This window comes from Xiphophorus maculatus, chromosome 10 (genome assembly GCF_002775205.1).
Source record: "Xiphophorus maculatus strain JP 163 A chromosome 10, X_maculatus-5.0-male, whole genome shotgun sequence".
NCBI lineage: Eukaryota > Metazoa > Chordata > Actinopteri > Cyprinodontiformes > Poeciliidae > Xiphophorus > Xiphophorus maculatus.
Genome location: NC_036452.1, coordinates 24,822,360 through 24,842,169, shown reverse-complemented (window position 1 = coordinate 24,842,169; position 19,810 = coordinate 24,822,360). Strand labels below are relative to the sequence as shown.

Below are 19,810 nucleotides of genomic sequence, written 5' to 3'. Positions count from 1 at the left end.
CAGCGTATAATGAGACGCTGATGACAACAGACTGGTAAAACAACCCCAGCAGCTTTCCACATATGTTGAAGCAGTGGTGCCCAAAGTCGGTCCTGGAGGGTCGGCATCCTGCATGTTTTGGTTCTGTCCCTGGTTTAACGCACCTGGATCCAATGATGGCTCTTTAGAAGGCCTAAGAAGAACATTGATAATAGAATAGAATAGAATTACTTTATTCATCCCAGCAGGAAAATTATTTCGCAGTTACAGCAGCATAGAGACAAGACACACAACAACCAGCACTGAGTAGCAATTGTAGACAAAATAAAAATAAAATATAACATGCTGTCAATATAAAAAGCAGCTTAGAGCAGTCCTTGCAAAGACTCAAAAAATGCAGATACAGTATGTATATGTAAATATATGTACCGCAAGTGTGCCACAGTGCAGTTGTGCAAAATTGGACTCATTAGTGCAGAACAGTGATTTAGCTTTTATTGTACAGTGAGATGGCATGTGGCAGGAAGGATTTCCTGTATCTGTCCCCACGACAGTGGAGCTGGAGCAGCCTATGTGAGAAGGTGCTCCGCTGTCTGTCCACTATGTGGTGGAGAGGGTGCTGTTTATTGTCCATAATAGACAGAACCTTCTTCAGTGTCCTCCTCTCCACCACAGTTTCCAGGGACTCCAGCCTTAGTCCAAGTACAGAGCCAGTTTTCCTGATGATTTTGTCTAGTCTATTAGAGTCGCTGGCTCTGATGCTGCTTCCCCAACACACAGCAGCAAAGAAGATGGCACCGGCAACAACACTGTGATAAAAGGTCTCCAGCATCTTGCTGCACACATTGAAGGATCTCAGCTTCCTTAAAAAATAGAGTCTGCTCATCCCCTTCCTGCACACAGCGTCAGTGTTAGATGCCCAGTCCAGTCTGTTGCCGATTACAACTCCCAGGTATTTGTAATCCTCCACCTCCTCCACCACTTCCCCTTTGACCTTTAGTGGCCGTGAAGGTATCTTCTTCCTTCTGAAGTCAATCACCATCTCTCTGGTCTTACTAATGTTGAGCCTCAGGTGATTCTGCTCAGACCACTCCACAAAGCTGTCCACCAGTGTCCTGTACTCCCCCTCCCCTCCATCCCCTATACACCCGACAACCGCTGAGTCATCAGAAAACTTCTGTAGGTGACATGACTCAGAGTTGTACTGGAAATCAGTGGTGTACAGGGTGAAGAGAAAGGGAGAAAGCACAGTTCCCTGTGGAGCTCCTACGTCACTGACATCAGACAGAGAGATGTGATTACTGTGGAAAATATGAAACAATAGAACATATTAGAATATCATAAATATTAGAATATAATAATAATAATAATAATAATAATAATAATAATAATAATAATAATAATAATAATAATAATAATAATAGAATGTCATAAATATGAAAGAGAGAGAAGATATATGAGGAGAGAGTTTGAATGTATTAAGGAAAAGGTTAATTTATTAGATATTTTGAGGAAGAATTTGGGGAGTAAAAATATACAAATAGTTATTTGATAATTTAGTTTAAAACAAAATTATTTCATAGAATTTGATTATAGTAGGTGTGTTTGTGAATGTGTTTATGATATAGATGGGTAGAATACAAAGTTATGTATAAGTATGTATATTTGTGTGTGTGTGTGTGTGTGTGTGTGTGTGTGTGTGTGTGTGTGTGTGTGTGTGTGTGTGTGTGTGTGTGTGTGTGTGCGTGTGTGTGTGTGTGTGTGTATAGACCATCACGAACCACACTCCATACCAGTAAGTGGCGGTAATGCTACTAAAAGTTTGTTGCCAACCGCCAGTAAATCCAAGAAGAAGAAGAAGAAGAAGCAGAAGAAGAAGAAGACTCTGCACCGTGCTTTCAGACGTACGGAAGCCGGTCCTGCTGGGATAAGGTGAGTTCTTTACTGCTGATATCAGCTTTGTCAGGTTTTGTGTTCCCTGGGTCAAGCGGAACTACTGTTGGTCCGTTGTGAGGATTGGTCAATGGTTCCCTACATATTGTTGCCGGAGTGAGCCATTAAGCGAAGGTCAACCCTTGCTAATACGAGTTAGCTTCAGGTCACTTCCAGTTTCGTTATACCTGGAGGCCATTACGGCATAGAGGCTTAACTGCATTTGAGCTGGTAAAACTTCCTTTGTGATCACGTACCTCTCATCATGCCAGATTCCCCTTAAGCTTGTGTCAATTTAAGGTTGTAATGTGTATTACCACAGAGACCTGATCTTCCAGCCGAGACCACCACCAGATCAGAACGTACGTTAACGATCTGTTTTTAATTAAAAGAACCGACCTTCTCCGCTCCAGATCATGAACATTAACTTTCAGACTTTTGTTAATTTTGACATTGAGAGCTTTCATCTGAGACCGGAGTTCAGAGATTAGTTTAAAAATCTCAGATTAAAGGCTTCATCTGTTAATCGGGGACATCTGCCTTTATTTTACAAAACATTCCCACAGGTTCTCCTGTAGCAGGGGCCACGAGTCTGTCTAATTGGGGCCTGCCATAACAATGCATAGGGAGAGCAGCCACTGCCTCATATGCAATACATTGTATTGTTCTACCGTCAATAGAACGTCTCTTTCTTTCTTTGTTCCTTTTTATTCCGTCACTTTTAATGCATCTCGTACCGCCGCTACTTACACCCTCACACAAAACGTATATTGTAACTGAAAATAACTGCCGCTCCGCTAGAGTGAGAAACGGAGTGGATTTCTGACCCCAAAACATTTTTTAACTTGCCCTCCCGCCCACAAATATCGCTCTACTGATATGTAATACGGTCATGACATCACACCGAATGCCTGCTTCCATAAAATGTTTTCAAAATTGCTCTAGGGCTGTCAGTTTTCTGTCAAGGTGCTCCAGAGCACTAATATTAGCCCTTTCCATAAAATAAGTATTTTAGCTATTTCTTTCTCACAGGTAACAAGGCATTGCAATAACATTAGCAAAAACTTTAGCTGGGTCAGTCTCTGAATTCGGTACATTTTGTGTCTCACAGGTTTATCTCAAAGATTTTCATATAATGCAAACCACTTTTTTTTTTTTTTTTTGAAAATCAATAAATGGAAATATCCATTTTTGCAATGTGTCTTGGTAATGTAACTTGCAAATATATTTTAAAAATTATGTTTTGATAAATTTTCTGGGTTGTTGAAGCGTAAAGGTCAGCCAAATGAGCATGTTCCCCACTGACCAATGTTAATTTTTCAATGAATATAAAACAAATAAAAATAGTCAGTAACTGCAAGTTATTTCTACTAATACAACCATTTTTGGGTATACTTTAACCTAAATGAAAGAAATATGAGAAAAATCCATGAATTATTAACGAAATGGCACTTTATAATCATGTCCCTCCAGTTTTGTTCAACCCTATTTCAATCTGGAGAGACTCAGACGGAGATAAGAAGACAATTAGAAGAGTTTATTGACAAACAGGATTTAAAGTCTTCGGCGCTCGGGCCCCGGCTGGGGATAACGGTTATCGCAGCATTAGCGATAGACTTCAGATGAGCATCCCGATGCTGTTAGGAACGTCATCCCCCGGCACTGGTGGTGGAAGTTGAAGAAGGGTGCGGGCCTCAGGACCGGGCGAATGGAGGAGAAGGGGTGGTGGTGGGTTGAGCTCGGCTGGAGAGCGAAGGACACCATGAATGAAGGTCTTTAACTGCTGGGACTTGGTCGATGATTGGACGTGACGTGGCTTGGTCCAGCGTTGATAGGTCAACGATTGTGGGCAGGTCGCTTCAATTAACGGGTCCCGGTGGGGATAAAAGAGTCTTCCAGTTTGAATTTGCGCCTAGGCTTCATAACAACATACCAATTCCTCCTTTTTATAAATAATGGTTTATTTATAAAATAAGGGTGCCAATTTCTCAGCACCCTGGAAGTGACATCACTTACGTCTCTTCCCGCTCACACTGTAAAGAGATTTAAGTGTTAGTATGGTTTCTTACCTATATTGGATTATTTCTATCCATAGATTGTCATCGTCAAGGTCAACCTTTCAACACCGTTACACATGTACATGATATTTATTGTTGTTTGGGGAAAAAGTAAAGAATTGTCTTTGAAACTTATATTAATTTCTTGTTTTCATCATCTCATATGTTGCTCCAAACCCTAGCTGAATAAATCTGAACGTTTTCATCTAACTTCTCGTTTGTTACTGTTGTTAAGCCAGCCAGTGTGTTCAACACCGTTACAGTCTGGTCAACTTTTACACTGGGGTCAACCCCGTTACTTGATACATTCTTATGATTTTTTTTTTTTTATAACAGCAAATATGAAACTAATATTTGTTGAGCTACATACAAAGTTTAAAGAATGAGTCAGAAACATAACCTCTGGTTATGCCTTATTTGTCTTATTGCTCAGAAATCTGGGGAAATGAAGGTAAAACAACTATTGATATATTAGTTAAGTTGCAAAAAAAGCTATGCGGCTTATTAATAAGGTGGGATACCGTGAACCAACTGATAAACTCTTTATTCAAAGTAATACATTAAATGTAAAGATATTGTTTATATAAAAATACTGGAAATAATGTATAAAGCATTGAACAAAAGTCTTCCTTCTGGTATTCAGAAATTATTTAAACTAAAATTTAAAAAAAATATAGTTTGCGAGGTTTGTTTATATTTGAATATGCAAAAGAGAAGAGCCAGATAAAGTCTAGATGTGTTTCAGTTAATGGTGTGAAACTGCAGAAAGAATTGAATGTTGATTTTAAGTTATGTCCTTTCTTGGTGAGCTTTAAAAGAGCTTTAAATTGTAAAATGATCAAATCTTATGCTGTTAAGTAGATTTATATACAGTATGTATTGTGAAGATATCCTGGTAGGTTGTAAGGTATAAAAACAGGGTAGGCAAGAATAAGCTTTGCTTCAGCCTACTCCTTTTTTGGTAAATTTTGGGTTTGTTTATTGTTGGGGTTTTTTCTTTTCTATTCTTTTGTTGTTTCCTGTGTTTAATGTGGACAATTTACCCAAATTAAGTGATTGATGATGATGATAGTGCATTAGCCTTCTCTCTAAAATAAGCAGTTGAGCTATTTATTTATTAGCTATGTTTCACACACTGGAAGGAGCAAGTCAAAGAAAGACATCATGCTAATGATATCCCACTTACCACCGACAGCATTTATGCTAACATTAGCATTTTGGCTAATTTTAGCTCATACAGGTTTAACATATTGAATGGAGTAGGTCCTTGTTAGTCAACATGCTTGTGATTCTCCACATGGTATTAATATTATTTTAGCTAAACTTAGCATCAATGCTAATTTTCAGCTGGGTTCCTACCGACACGCACACTTTGGCAGGCCCCTTTTAAATTTCTTCAGAGATTTTCTAGTGAACTCTTGTTCTCCTTTCATAACTAAGTACAACTAAGTAACATTGCATATAGTCAGGTGTGTGTGTGTGTTTCAGAGAGTGACCATGGTTCTCAAAGATATTCCAGTTGATAACATTGCCCGTCCTTTGGGGAGGAACGAGGTAATTGGTCTGCTTTTCCGACTCACCATATTTGGAGCTGTAACCTACTTCACCATCAAGTGGATGGTGGACGCTATTGACCCAACTCGAAAGCAGAAGGTGGAGGCTCAGAAGCAGGTGAGGGTGTAGCAGCCTTGTTATACACAGCTTTGTGGCTGTTCATGAATTTTATGAATTGTCGCCAACAGGCTGAGAAGTTGATGCGTCAGATCGGAGTGAAGAACGTCAAGCTGTCGGAGTACGAGATGAGTATTGCTGCTCATCTGGTGGACCCATTGACCATGCAGGTAGTTTCTCCTCACGAGAGTTGATGAAGGAGAGTCAAGACTGTGTCTGATCTTTGACATCTGACAGATCACCTGGAGAGATATCGCTGGTCTGGATGAGGTCATCACTGAGCTGAAGGAGACTGTGATCCTGCCTGTTCAGAAGAGACACCTGTTCCCGAACTCCAAACTGCTGCAGCCTCCCAAAGGTCAGAGCTCATTCACCTGCCTACTGTGTCATGTCACTGCAGCTGCTAGGTAGGTTTAAGATCACGTTGAACCTGAGAAAGAGTAGTGAGTTCGGAGACTAGAATTTCTAAAGACAGATATGCAGGTTTGGTTTCAGTATTTCTGACTACATAGGTCTGCAATAAAATGATCAAATTGGTTAAAACCCTTAGATTTTAGTGATAATGGAGGTTCCCTTGAAATTTGTCTCCAATTTGTATTGTGACATTTTCTGGAGATGGAATCATGGGTTAAAGAACTCTGAACCTGAGGTGGTGTGAAAACTGTCACCATGTCATGACAGTATAATCTGAGACAGATAATCTTTGAAAAGATCAATCTCCTCCACATCCCTGAACTCATCATGAGTTTGGAAATAGGGAGTTATTTATGATCCGAACAAGTTTTATTCTGAAACCAGAAAAGTAAAAGTCAGTGTTGGCTTTATCTTGTCGTCATTTTAACAGGCGTACTGCTTTATGGCCCCCCCGGCTGTGGAAAAACACTGATTGCCAAGGCAACAGCGAAGGAGACGGGGTTTCGCTTTGTCAACCTGCAGCCAAGCACACTGACGGACAAGTGGTACGGGGAATCACAGAAACTGGCTGCTGCTGTATTCTCCTTGGCTGTTAAGCTGCAGCCTTCTATAATCTTCATTGATGAGATTGGTGAGAAATGTGCACACAGTGACTGACTACAGATAGTTGTAGTCTGTTTGCGACCTGTATGAATTAAGCACATGTATGTTGTAGTATCTGCCTGGCTCCAATACATATCACTGCTTTTGAATTTAGACTCGTTCCTGAGGAGTCGCTCAAGCTCAGACCACGAGGCTACAGCCATGATGAAAGCCCAGTTTATGAGTCTGTGGGATGGACTAGACACAGACCATCATTGCCAGGTGCGTCTGCAACTACAGCTGCACACACAAGCAGGTGGATGTGGTCTTATAGTTTTCTCCATGTCAGGTGATCATAATGGGCGCGACCAATCGTCCTCAGGACCTGGACTCTGCCATTTTGCGGCGGATGCCAACCAGGTTTCACATCAGCCTACCTGTATGTACAGTCTTAGTATTTACAAGTTCTGCCATAGATTCTGTTGTAGATGATGCTAACACTGTTTGTTTCTGCAGAGCGATAGGCAGCGAGAGGACATCCTTCGACTGATTCTGACGAACGAAAACGTAAGTTCAGCTCGGGAAAACAAACTTGCCATTTGTTTTTAATAAATTATCAATTTTGAAAATACCACCTCTAAACATCAAGTCTGCTCTGGGCGAAAGGCGGGGTCACCTAAAGGCAGGACAGACTAATTTGTAAATAAGAGCTAATGATTTTAAACTTGACTCTCACTTCAGGCACGTACAGGGGGGATGGAAGGGGGGCTGGAGCCCCTTTCATCCTTTAAGCTTCAAGTGCCCTTTTTTGAGGGTTTTTAAAAAAATCTCTGCATCAGGAGGCCTGCTTGTGCTCCTCAACAATAGTATTTAGCTAAATATAACTATTTAGCAAAAATAAATTAGTCTGGCTGCCCTCGGTCTAATAATGGCTGAGCATTCTCAGTGCCTCTGCCTTCATGTTGTTAAGATACTGAGCCCATGCTATTAAATTATGAGAATGTTTCTTTTTTTCCAACATACTCTGGTTTGTTAATAAAAAAGAAAGTTGTCTCTGCCACATGTTGGTGGCTCATACCTCAGGCGTCAGGTATGGCTCACACCTGAGGTATGAAGTGACAGAGTCAACTTTCTACATTGCTGCGGCATTTCTTACAAATAACAATAAAGATCAATTCAGAACAGACTGAACTGATAGATCATCTGATAGTTTATAATCACCTGCAGGTGGATGACCGTGTGGACCTTAAACTTGTTGCCAAGGAGACCGAGGGTTTTTCAGGAAGTGACCTCAGAGAAACGTGTCGTGATGCGGCACTGCTCTGCGTCCGAGACTTTGTCCACAACCAGAGCACCAGGTAAACTGCAGAATCCTATTCCATCACATTTCGCGTGTCCCAGATACGCCTAGTGTTTTCTCAGATGTGTGTTTTTGTTTGCTGTTTCTCAGCTCGGAGGTAGATGACCCTATACGTGCTATATGTCAGGCTGACCTGCAGACCTCAATCAACAAGATGAAGCACTCCAAGGCAGCAAACATTCATGGTGTTCTGGTGCACGCCGCTCTGGACTGAATGCTTGGGTCATATAAACTTCCAATGCCTCAGCTGGTGTGGAAACGCATTGAGCATGTGCCACTTACTGCTTTCTGACATCTTTGTTTCCTGTCTCCTCCATGGTTGGGTACCCATCAGGAACCTGGTGTTCCTGATGGGTTCATGGGTTCATGGAGTTCATAGTTACACCACAGTTCTCTGTGAAGCTACCTAGGGATGTGCCACCTCACCAAAGTTCTTATAATCTTCCCGCTGTTGTCACCTCCGACCTGAAGACGCTGAGATGTTCTGAATTTGAAAATAATCCTCACTGTCTCAAAGCTAATAAATTTTAATCATTAGGCAAAACCCATAAATTTAGTAAAACAATGAAACTGCTGACAAATTGGTCAGGAGCAGCACTCTGTGATGACACACAGCAAGCAGTTATCAACATAAAGTCATTTATAATTGATTAATACTTTTATTGTTCCTTTATTCTATATGTTTTTGTGACTTTTATAATTTTCTGAGGGATGGTTGTGTATTTATTATTTATATCTAACCATGGTGGGGTATTGTGTTCTGTTCAGCTCTGATTGTAAACAATCTGAAGAGTTTTTTATGCAGTAGAAAAATAAAAAGCAAATTAATATTTATTTTAACGCATCTCTGTGAATGGAGCTCATTTTGTCACTTCACTGTTTGGTTATTGAACATTTTGGTTGTTTTCTATGTCAGAGCTGTCTACCTTGGGATATTTCATACCTGCTCTGACAGCTCATGGTTGAAAGTACTTACACACCTGGACAAAATTGTTGGTACCCCTCGGTTAATGAAAGAAAAACTCACAATTGTCACAGAAATAACTTGAATCTGACAAAGGTAATGAATAAAAAATGAAAATGAAAGTCAGACATCTTTTTAAACATGCTTCATAATTATTTAAAAAAAAAAAACCCTCATGAAACAAAAAATGATGGTACCCTTAACTTAATATTTTGTTGCACAACCTTTTGAGGCAATCTCTGCAATCAAACGATTCCTGCAACTGTCCATGAGACTTCTGCACCTCTCTGCAGGTATTCTGGCCCACTCCTCATGAGCAAACTACTCCAGTTGTCTCAGGTTTGAAGCCTTTTCCAGACAGCGTCTTTCAGCTCCTTCCAAAGATGCTCATTAGCATTTAGGTCAGGGCTCATAGAAGGCCACTTCAGAATAATCCAATGTTTTCCTCTTAGCCATTCTTAGGTGTTTTTAGCTGTGTGTTTGGGGTCAATATCCAGTTGTAAAACCCACGACCTGCGACTGAGACCAACCTTTCTGACACTGGGCAGCACATTTCTCTCTAGAATCCCATGTTAGTGTTGAGATGCACAGATTCAAAACACCCTGTGTCAGATGCAGCAAAGCAGCCCCAGATCATAACAGAGCCTCCTCTGTGTTACACAGTAGGGACAGTGTTCTTTTCTTGATGTGGCAGTGTAGTGGATGTCCGCCACACTTCGTGGGAACAAACCAGGCTGACCCAGACGCAGACGGCGGATGGATTTAAGAGTTCCGGCGACGTGTTTCCTTGACAAGTGGAGCGGAGCTGCAGGAACGCTATTTTCGGAATATGGTTCTCTGTTAAGGCCCTTCACCTTGACCGCATTGGATCACGTACGTTACCTGGACGTGAGATGGATTATTCTTTATAGTATCTAAATATTCATGTGTGCACAGCCGAGTAATTCAGAATGCGTGCTGCAAAATTTTCTTTTGAACAATCTCTTCAAGTCGGAACTTTCTCACAGCACTCAGCTCTATGCAGGTGTTCTGTTATGGTTTGGAGTACGACAGAACCCTACATGACCGTAACCATATTTGTAAATTGCTTTATTTCTAACGCCTGGAGGTGGGGTTCAATACCCCCCACCCCTCCATGGAGGTCTCTCCTTGCTCCAGACCTGTGGCCAGATCTGTGGAAATGTGATTACTGTGGAGTAAAGCGGGACTGCCACAGTAGAGCCTGGGAAAAGGGGAAATGGTCTCACATGACTCTGCTTCAGTAAATAAGCACAAATATTTAAACTGAAAATCTTGCTTTATTAAAGCTTTAATTCAGAAACATTTGGAACTAAAAGCACCCTGAAAACTTATTTGACACATACACCAATTCTTTCACCCACAAGATATTTTCTAAACCCAGAACAGGAATTTGTGCAGTCACAATTTCAAAACTGTTAAAGCTACAGTATGTAAATTTTATTAAAAATATTAGTTGAAACTGTCACTATGTTGCAACAGTATGGTATGAGGGAGATAAGCTGTGGAAAAAAAAATTGTGCTCCTTTGCCTTCTCCCAGTGCTAACTAGTAGCGGCCAATCAGAGCCAAGAGGAGGGTCTTAACGCTATCCATCAACTTATGTAAATGCTGTTCATACTCCATCGCCACTTCCTCCGGATAAGCTCCAGTTTATGTGATAAGCTACATAAACTGGAACTTAGTTTATATATATATATATATATATGTATATATATATATATATATATATACACATATATATTAGTAAACTAATAAACTAATATACATATTAGTTTATGTATATATGTATAAAAATATTTATGTATAAAGCTATGTTGGCTTATCACAACATAGCCTGCCAGAAAAGTTCAGGTTAATTGGAATGGCCACCGATGAAGGGTTTCCTGTAACAGCAAATTATTTCTCTGCCATTAGCACATTTAGCAGCACATAAAGGGTATGATTGACAGCCTTTTCTCTTGGCTCCCGACTAGCAGCAGACTGCAACAGTAGCTGCCATCTATGAAAAGAGATCCATCTTTACATATTATGCTCATGTTATGTTGTCAAGGCATAGCAACAGTTTTAACAAATATGTAGAAAACATTTTAAATAAAAGTTTCATACAGCTGCCTTAAATAAAACCCGAGTCAGCAAGAAATTAACTTAAAGCTTCAGACCGAATCCCAGATTAAAGAGTCAGTTCAAAAATTAGAGTAAGGCCTTGCTGCAATATTCTTTGTATTCATCTAAAAACAATTTCAATAAATTTCAGCTAGTTGAGTGGAACACAGAGATTTTTCCAGTTGATTCCATTAATATTTTTGTATGCAGAGGCTGGAAATGGTACAGAAACAGTTTGCTATTGAAAAGGGCTGGTAGATATCTGGATGCCCTTTAATAATAGACAACAGTTTATGAACAGAAAACATTTCAATGTAGTGTCACACCTCCACTAAGAGGGAATAAATCACTCCAGTCAGTTTTTGCAACACTTAATCAAGAAAGTTCAGACCTCGAAGAGCAGTTTTGCAGCTACAGTATCTGATTGGATGATGCCTGAGTGAGTTTGAGGCTTTGTCACCAGGTGGATTAAGACAGAATAAGATTTTGTAAGGGTTCAAGCTGTCAAAGCTCAGTGTTGGGTCCCCGGCCTTCGGGTTTCCTCTCACACTCTCTGTTGAAGTCACAGCCATCTAGCAGGTAGCGGTATGCTGCACGAACATCCCTGTAGAGTGGTGCCTCCTCAGTCTGAAAGTTTGGAAAGTGTAGTGGAGTCTCATTGATGAGCAGCTGTAGTCGGGGGCCACGCTGACAGTCATAGAGAACGAAGAGCAGGTTGGCAGCGTATGGAACGATGTGACTGGTCCGGAAACTTCTTCCTACAGAGAGATGTGCAGTTATTGTTCTGACCAACAGGACATGTTCATTTGAAAACAGCAAGTGACTTCTGAAGGCATTTGGTTACAGTAGATTTTACAAAGTGATATCAAGAGTAAAGAGAGCTGAATAAAGATTTTTATGAGCTTTATATTATGTTATTATTCCTTCATCAAAAACATGGCAATAGTGTCGCCTTGATTCTTTCATGCATGTTTGAGAACTCCTTGAATTTCCTGTGGCAGTCATTCAGAGGTGTTGATGTGTTTGCTCCCACAGGGGGCTGAGTATTTCCACAAAGCTCCTCTTAGAGTTGTAGTCTCCAGCTGAGCTTCCACCTCACAATACACCTCCATCCTCACCTCCCTCACACAGCTCTACCAGAGAAGCAGCAGTTAGCAAGCACCTGCTGCTGGTGAGCTTAACATACATGCTAATTCCCAGTACTACGTTCCAAACAATGGTTGCTACAGTCATAATGAGAAGCATTGTTGTGATGACACTTCAAATTATGAATTTCAATTTCTTTTACGTTATGTTTGATATACAGCATAAAACCAATTTTATAGCACAATCATAGTTGATTGATTGTGCTATAAAATAGCACTGTGTGCCTGGAAAATACATACTACCTTTTTAATAATTCCGCCAACCATTCCAGTATTGGAGTGTAAACTCTATTTCTTATAAAATATAATTTTTTAAAAATAAATAAATAAATGCTTTCTTTTATTTAGTAATGTGGGTGAAATTTTGAATATGCCCAGAAAGGAGTCAGGTTTTCCTACTTTTTTTTTTTTTTTTTAAATATCTTTTTAACACAAAGTTTCCCCAACACTTCTAGATGCCTTCAAATTTTACTAAACTTTTGTTTTTTTACTTATTTTTACATAACATAGAATTAAAAGATGCTTCCAGCACTATAGTCTTTAATCATTTAAAGAAAATTTCCTTGTAAAAATGTATCTTTCCTTTTTGGAAAAAGTGAGACCTTTTTTCCAAAAACAGGAACCTTTCCTGGCATGTAGAAAGAAATACATACATATTTTAAATTTGATAAATGTCAGACTTCATACCATGCTGTGAGTGGTAGTTGCTAGCAGTGGGCAGAGTCTGGTCTTTGTACAGTCCAAGTAGGGAGATGAGGGGGATGAGCGTCTCAGCATGTCCCACCAAGACAGAGGCCGGTTCTGGACCTGCCTCGGTGGATCTGGAATCAACCAGGATTCAGTCAATAAACAATAGGGAATCAATAAGAGGCTTCCTAGAGCTTAGGGAACACCCCACCTGCGAGGACGACCAGCTTTATCTAGGGTCCTGAAGATGTGATGGAAGAGTGGACAGCTGGACAGACTGCTGATTAAGTGACCATGAGAGCGCTTCCAGAACTGCTTCAGATCAAAACTGTACTCCAACACCTGCAGAAAAATGACAAGGAGGAAACGACATCAAAAATCATTGATCAATTTAATCTATTCTGGTCTCTGATCTTTGCTCAAGATCCCAGATGATAAACCTCAGAATCAACATTTTTCCTGATTGTTGGAGAAATGGTATATACGTATTTATCAGGCATTTGCTTCATACATTGCATATTCTGAATTGCTTTAACTATATTTTTGAGTGTGTTTAAGGAGGCCTCACTGCAGGGAGCAGTCAACATGAATGTTTTGCTGAGGGATGCAGAGACAGCCGACGCCAGCTTGTTCTAATCAGAAGGACATCAGCAGAAGGACATCTTATTCTTCATGTCTATAATAAGATAATTTATAGTGTAATGGTGTTGATTATCCTTCTACAGTTATACGGTTCATAGTAAATGTTCTAGTTTATCTTATAAAACTGTGAATCACGTTGCAGCTGCATATGTTTTTGTTTCCTCCTTTTTACCTTTTAGAGATGAATGTAATAGGGATGTCTTTTTTCAATAAAAAGAGAGGTGCGGCGGAATGTGTTTTCAGAGAGGTAAGAGATTGTAACTGGAAGCACATCTCTGTCCGTTCTCCTCGCGAGTAAAAAGAATCTAATTCTCTCTTGTCTTTTCCTGTGTCTTGTATTTTGATGTTCAAGGTGCTTAAACCTGACACTAATTTAAAATGCAAAATGAATCAGAAGAAATCTGTGTTTCTGCCTCAGAGGATAACCCTTTGGACCAAACTGTGTTCCAATTCAAAGATTCTAAATGCCTGGACCAAACTTTTCAATATTCCCTCCCCTATCAACCATTTTGTTTTTATAGTAGGGAAAACTTTAAATTTGGCCTTGGAAGTTTAAGGTGTGAAAATTTTGTGACATCTTATAAGACAAGATGTGCATTCTCTGTCAAAATGATTGATTCACTGTGTTTCTTTTAAAGAAGAAAATGTCCATAACATTTTGCTGTGGTTGGTTTTTGCTACCTAGACAGACATTACTGAAGGCAGACCCTCCACTTTCTTCACCCACACCTGTATTGATTCAAACTTTATTTTTGATAAATTGATTGATTTATCAAAATCAATCAATTTTGATAAATTGATAAAAGTTTGTATTGATTCAAACTTTATTTTTGATAATTCAGCATTTTAAACCAAAGTAAATTGAGGTTCACTGTGAGCTTATTAAGAAATAATACATTTCTTTGCTTTTTTTTGGGTTTTATATCAATTTTGCAAATATCTTTCAGAAAATATTGCTCTTATACCTTTGCATCACTCTCATCAAACAGGAAGCACCAAGGCGAGTGGATGGATTTGATGGACAGTTCGTAGGAACAGATGAAGAACGCTGCTTCCACCAAGTCTAGAAGAGGCCGAAAGGGGAAGAAAAGGTCAAAGGGAACATTTCCTTTCTAACATTACAATCTGATAGAGTGACTAAACATACAGAATGAGAAAAAGATCTGCAAAGTTGGTAAAAAAGAAAAAAAAAGAAATGCTGTAATATTCTTCAACTTCCAAGTACTATATTCCATCTCTCTTTTTTTTTTTCTCCGAAGAGTTTTTGCGGCGCTAGTGGCTCATATTTTTTCGACAGTAGGCAGACAGGAAGGAGGGTGAGGAGAGGGGGGAAGACATGCGGTAAAGGTCGTCGGGACCGGGAGTCGAACCCGCGACGTCCGCGTCGAGGTCTAAGGCCTCCAAACGTGGGGCGTGCTAACCCGCTGCGCCACCACAGCACGCCCCTATATTCCATCTCTAACCTGAGGGAATGCCTCCAGGCTCCTACCTGGGGTGAGTAGGTGAAGAGAAAGGCCGAGTTTCTCAGCCAACCTCTTCCTCACTGCCTGCATTTCCTCGCCATGTTTGAACTTCTCAACTTCCAGCAGTGCAGTGTGGTTGTTCTCCACGCCTTCCACATAACCACGGCAACGCTCAAAGAAGCGCATTAGTTTATCATCCACCTCATGGTTGTATCCTTGAGCACTGTCTGTAGGAGCAGAGGTCAGAGGTCAAAATTTTAGATAAAAGGCTTGTCAGGTGTTCTGACCATCTGTGCTACTCATCAACCCGTCCTACCTTGTGGTAATGCGCATGCACACAAGTGATGCTACGTCACATACTGCTTACTCAGCAGATTTCTTATCAATACATCCTACCTGTGGAAGTTTCGTTTCATCTGTTTTATTTAGTCAAAGATTAAGGTAAGCTTTAATTTATTTATTTTATACCTGGCTTTCATTTAGCTGCTGTATTACTTCATGTTTTAAGTTTACATGACAGGCAGCTTGTATTTGCAAATGGCTTTATTTGCCGTCCGCAATGTCGTTACTATACTGTATACTGTAAGCAAGAAAGTCATTGCTTGTCCTCAACCATGTGAAACAGGACAAAATACATTGGTTTTGTGGGACATTTTGTGCCTATTTAAAATATAGAGGCTTTAATTGTTTTTTTAAACTGTGCCGAGAAGAGCATGCTGGTAGTGATATTGAAGCTGTTTATGTCTATGGTGTAATATTAGTGTATATTAATGTTAGGTAAATTGTATATATTATTATCAAATATTTGTTGTTTCATGTGCCTTTATAATGTTCTTGTCTTATATGCTTTTATTTATTTCATCTTAGCATAAAGAAAGTTTCTGTATTGTTGAATTACTTTGATTCCTTTCTCAGAAGGCCTCTCTGAGGAAGAGCAGAGAAACTGTTTTCAACAGGTTATCGCTCAGCAGAAACCTCTGCATCCTTGACCTGCTAGATAGCTAGAAAACCATCGCTGTGAAGACGTACAACTTGCTCTGTGTTATCCTGTGTCTGGAACAGAATAATCTAGTGTGTAGATACCAAGTGTTTTGTTAGTGACTAGCATTTGCGTTGCAATCATGTGATTGAAGTGTTTTCCCCGCCCCTTTGAGACGCTCTCTGTAACAGGGATCCTAACAGTAATAAAAAGGGAGAACGGACACATATGTTTTCAGAACGGAAGAGATGTGTGACTGAAAACATCTCTGGCTGTTCTCCTCGCGAGGACAAAAGAATCTAACGCTCTTGTCTTTCTTGTGTTTGTTAAATCTGTCTCAATAGGTGTTTAAATCTGACAATTAAGCATAGGCTATCATTTTAGGTGCACAGTGACCTGCACAGTTTGGTGGACACATTTTGGCTGCGTTTCATTTGATAAAGACTGTCATACAATGTATTAATGTGCAAAAAAAGTTTGCGGGGATCTGTATTTGTAGATGTCTGTTTGATAAAAACTTACCTTGTCTGATACTGTTTCATTCTTACAAACACTTACGATTAGAAATATATTACAGCGGTATGACACTGACTAGCTTTGTATTTTTAAAAAAATATATTTTTTAAAAGGTAGGATATTCTGATGCAGGGTCTTAATGCACCAATATGAGCTACTGTTTCTCTACCTCTCTACTTTGTAGAAGAGGTAGAATTTTTTGATGAAAGAGTTTTAGTGCGTCAACATGTGCTACTTCTGTATTTTATTACGATATTCAAATGAAGGAATCTGCTGCAGCAAAATGTGCTATTTACGTATTTACCAGGTAGGATATTTGGATGGAGTTTTGGTAGATCAACATGTGGTACCATGTGTATTTTATGAAGGTAGGATTCTAATATGAGGTTTTAGTGCATCTAAATGTACTAGCTTTACATATTAAAACAGGCACGCTATTCTCAAGAAGGATATTAGTGCATTTACACAAGCAGGTATTTTAAACGGGTTCGGGTGGTTTTAGAAAAGTTTTCGTCATTCACATATTTTTATGCTACGTATCACTGCTAAGGAGGACTTAAATAATGATTTCCGATTAACATTGACACTGACTGATATGGTCTTTGGTATGTAAACATGACGACAGCGGTTTTCGAAAGGTAGCTGTCTGTCGGTCACGGTGCTAAAAGATTTTCTATCGTAGCGCTGACCTGACGAGGTAGCACAGATAGTCAGAACACCAGAATATCTTTCAGTGGTGGCAGCAGCGGCAGTGGTGACTGTCACCATGGCAACCCCAGTGCTGCTGCAGACCCTCCTGGAATGCCTCCACGCTGCTCACACAGCGATGCTTAGAGCTGGTTACAAAGTGGATTCTCCTCTTCCTCACGTTTTCTTCCGACAGCAGAGATGGTAACAACGTGGCCAGCCGCTGGGCCAGGAACTGGAGGTCTTCCCTGCCCTTCCTCACCAGCCGACCTGATTAAGGCATAAGAGGATACATTTTTCTGGACTATTTAAAAATACTAGATGCAAATTATTATTATTTTTTTTTAAATAGGCCTGATTTTTTAATCCTGTGCAATGTAAATACGTTCCCCCCTTCTTTTATTACCTTAAATTCAGCTTCAGAATTTTACGTGGAAAACAAATTCCTGAAAAGAAATTCCCTCCAAAAGTTGCCAGCAAAAATTCCAGTCTAGAATACTTACCGTCCATGTCCTCGGTGTACCAGGGTTCCCAACGGTTCCGAAGCTCATCCAGCCAGCCAGTGGGGCTCTCTGAGGTTCTGGAAGCTTCATTCTGGAGTAGCTCGCTTAGTCTGTGTATTCTGCGGATGTTCTTGACGGTAGGAAATCGGCTGCCATGTCTAATGACGGCGGTCACGTGGAATGGGGTGCAAAACTCACCTGGCGGGGGTCTGAGGACCGAGATGTTCACGGTTAAAGGGTCTCGGAGTAGGTTCGGTTTCACCTCCTCATAGCGGGTTTTAGTTCCGAAGTAAGTGGCAATACTAGGGACATCCGGTATTTCCGCGGAAGAGCAGAATACACGGGTCGGAATCAGGCTGAGAGCCGCCAGCCACAGGAATCTGTGTGTTCCGAGATGGAACATATCAGCTGATAATCTTTGTTTGTCGTGTTTATGTTCCCAGATCTGGCAACAAGACCTTCTAGATGCCTTTTAAGGACCCATTCTTTAGACGGATCAACCGAATCAAACCAGGAAGTCAGCGACGGAACCGTAGCCATAGATAGGAATACGTCCTTAGTTTGTTCTCCTCCTTCTTCTTCTTCTTTTCTATTATGGTGGATCGCAAGCAACTTTGAGGTACGTACCTCCACCTACTGTACATGAGTGTGTAGCAACACTACTTTACATTTATTAAATTCTATTTTCTTATTTTGTATTCTGAAGATAAATAAATAATGCCTTCCTTAATCTGTAAATATCCGCTATGTTTCCTTCATTTCCCAGTATTCTCCATTCCTGTTCTGTCCTTCCAACCAATATAATAAATTTCTCCCTTTCAGCCTCATATGTTTTACAATTCCTCAAAGCATGTTCTAGATTTTCTTTTTAGCCACACCCTTCACATTTATGATTTTTTCCCCTCCCTGTTAGACATATAATGTCATAGATAGGTGTGACCTACTCTTAATCTCATTATTATTATTATTATTATTATTATTATTATTATTATTATTATTATTATTATTATTATTATTATTATTATTATTATTTCTTCCCTTCTGTTACTCAGTAATTTTTAAATTAATACTGACTTCTGTATTTTATATAATACTCTTCTTATATAAACTCTTTCTTTTATTATTTCCATTCCACCTTTTTGCCATATTTCTGTTTGTTTACTCTTAACTGATTTCCCTTCCCTTTTCCCAATAGGAATTGTAATTGTTGCCCCCGTAAAGCCCTTTTTGCTAATTGTTTAAAAATGTTGAAAAATTGATTGATTGAATCACAAGCAACAAAACAGCAAGTGCAAGGAGATGATCCAAGTCTGAAACCCAAAAAGGAGAGTCTAAACTACATGAACTTGTTGACAGTTTTTCCAAAACTGTTTTGATCAAGGGTCTGAACCTTGAAAAAGCAGGCCTTGAGGTTTTTAAATGTATCAACAGAGGCTCTCCCTCCTCACATGCACATTAAAAGGAGGCCCTGCCGCACGATATGAAGCCAGATAGAGCCTCACCGCGAGTCCTCGCACCAAGAAAAATAAGAAAATAGAAAGTCTTTACAACTCCGTTCACACATTTTGCGTTACGGACCCGTAAGACATATATAACAAGCTAGACTAGATTGCAAAAATAGAACCAACTAAGGATGAAAGAGAAAAAACAGAGAGAGCAGCAAGAGAGGCTTACTGCTCTCTTGAATCCTACAGAAAGAATGTAGAATTCTTTCAGTTGAACTTTCAGCTCAACTGAAAGACACCTTAAAAACAGAAAAAGGACGACACACTTTTTCATGAATGTTTGAGAAGTTAAATTCTCTCTGCAACCAGAACAGTAACAACCTAGGCTCCCACAGCCTCACCAAAACAAAGATAAAACTTGTTTTATCTTTGCACACACATAGAACCAGAGCCTGTCTCTGCTCGGAACGCTGATTAGTACCACAGACACAGAAGAAAAGGTGTTACAAGTGTCAAAACTCAAGGCCCACGGGCCAAATCCAGCCCACCAGAAGTTTCGTGTTGCCTTCTGGACTGTAGAAATACAGTTTTTGATACAGCAATGGTGTGTTTAACTGACATTTTGCCAATCAGCAGTTATGAATGTATTTTGCCAGATTGG

At 39.9% G+C, this 19,810-nt stretch overlaps 2 protein-coding genes across 2 annotated transcripts; one reads left to right on the top strand and one right to left on the bottom strand.

The window, feature by feature from the left end:
• The first annotated feature begins 1,830 nt into the window (after positions 1–1,830).
• Positions 1,831–8,839, top strand: atad1 (ATPase family, AAA domain containing 1). Its single transcript, XM_005810463.3, has 10 exons — positions 1,831–1,911; positions 5,457–5,639; positions 5,711–5,809; positions 5,877–5,997; positions 6,484–6,684; positions 6,811–6,917; positions 6,985–7,074; positions 7,152–7,202; positions 7,863–7,993; positions 8,086–8,839. The coding sequence occupies exons 2-10, from the start codon at positions 5,466–5,468 to the stop codon at positions 8,207–8,209; spliced, it is 1,098 nt and encodes a 365-aa protein (XP_005810520.1). The 5' UTR covers positions 1,831–1,911; positions 5,457–5,465; the 3' UTR covers positions 8,210–8,839.
• Positions 8,840–10,237: 1,398 nt separating this feature from the next.
• LOC102236183 (multiple inositol polyphosphate phosphatase 1-like) lies at positions 10,238–18,272 on the bottom strand. Its single transcript, XM_005810462.2, has 7 exons — positions 17,705–18,272; positions 17,280–17,471; positions 15,046–15,246; positions 14,522–14,619; positions 13,126–13,256; positions 12,915–13,048; positions 10,238–11,840 (listed from the first exon to the last, which is right to left on the bottom strand). Exons 1-7 carry the CDS (start codon positions 18,105–18,107, stop codon positions 11,587–11,589), a joined length of 1,413 nt encoding a protein of 470 aa, XP_005810519.1. The 5' UTR covers positions 18,108–18,272; the 3' UTR covers positions 10,238–11,586.
• Positions 18,273–19,810: the final 1,538 nt, after the last annotated feature.

What these genes read in the sequence shown, in the direction of transcription:
- atad1 (XM_005810463.3), top strand. Translation starts at nt 5,466, where the DNA reads ATGGTTCTCAAAGATATTCCAGTTGATAACATTGCCCGTCCTTTGGGG. An exon ending in AGGTGGAGGCTCAGAAGCAG is followed by an intron (nt 5,640 to 5,710) that starts GTGAGGGTGTAG and finishes TGTCGCCAACAG; the next exon opens with GCTGAGAAGTTGATGCGTCA. An exon ending in AATCTTCATTGATGAGATTG is followed by an intron (nt 6,685 to 6,810) that starts GTGAGAAATGTG and finishes TTTTGAATTTAG; the next exon opens with ACTCGTTCCTGAGGAGTCGC.
- LOC102236183 (XM_005810462.2), bottom strand. Translation starts at nt 18,107, where the DNA reads ATGTTCCATCTCGGAACACACAGATTCCTGTGGCTGGCGGCTCTCAGC. An exon ending in GCAGCACTGGGGTTGCCATG is followed by an intron (nt 15,247 to 17,279) that starts GTGACAGTCACC and finishes CTGCTCCTACAG; the next exon opens with ACAGTGCTCAAGGATACAAC. An exon ending in TCTTCACCTACTCACCCCAG is followed by an intron (nt 14,620 to 15,045) that starts GTAGGAGCCTGG and finishes GGCCTCTTCTAG; the next exon opens with ACTTGGTGGAAGCAGCGTTC.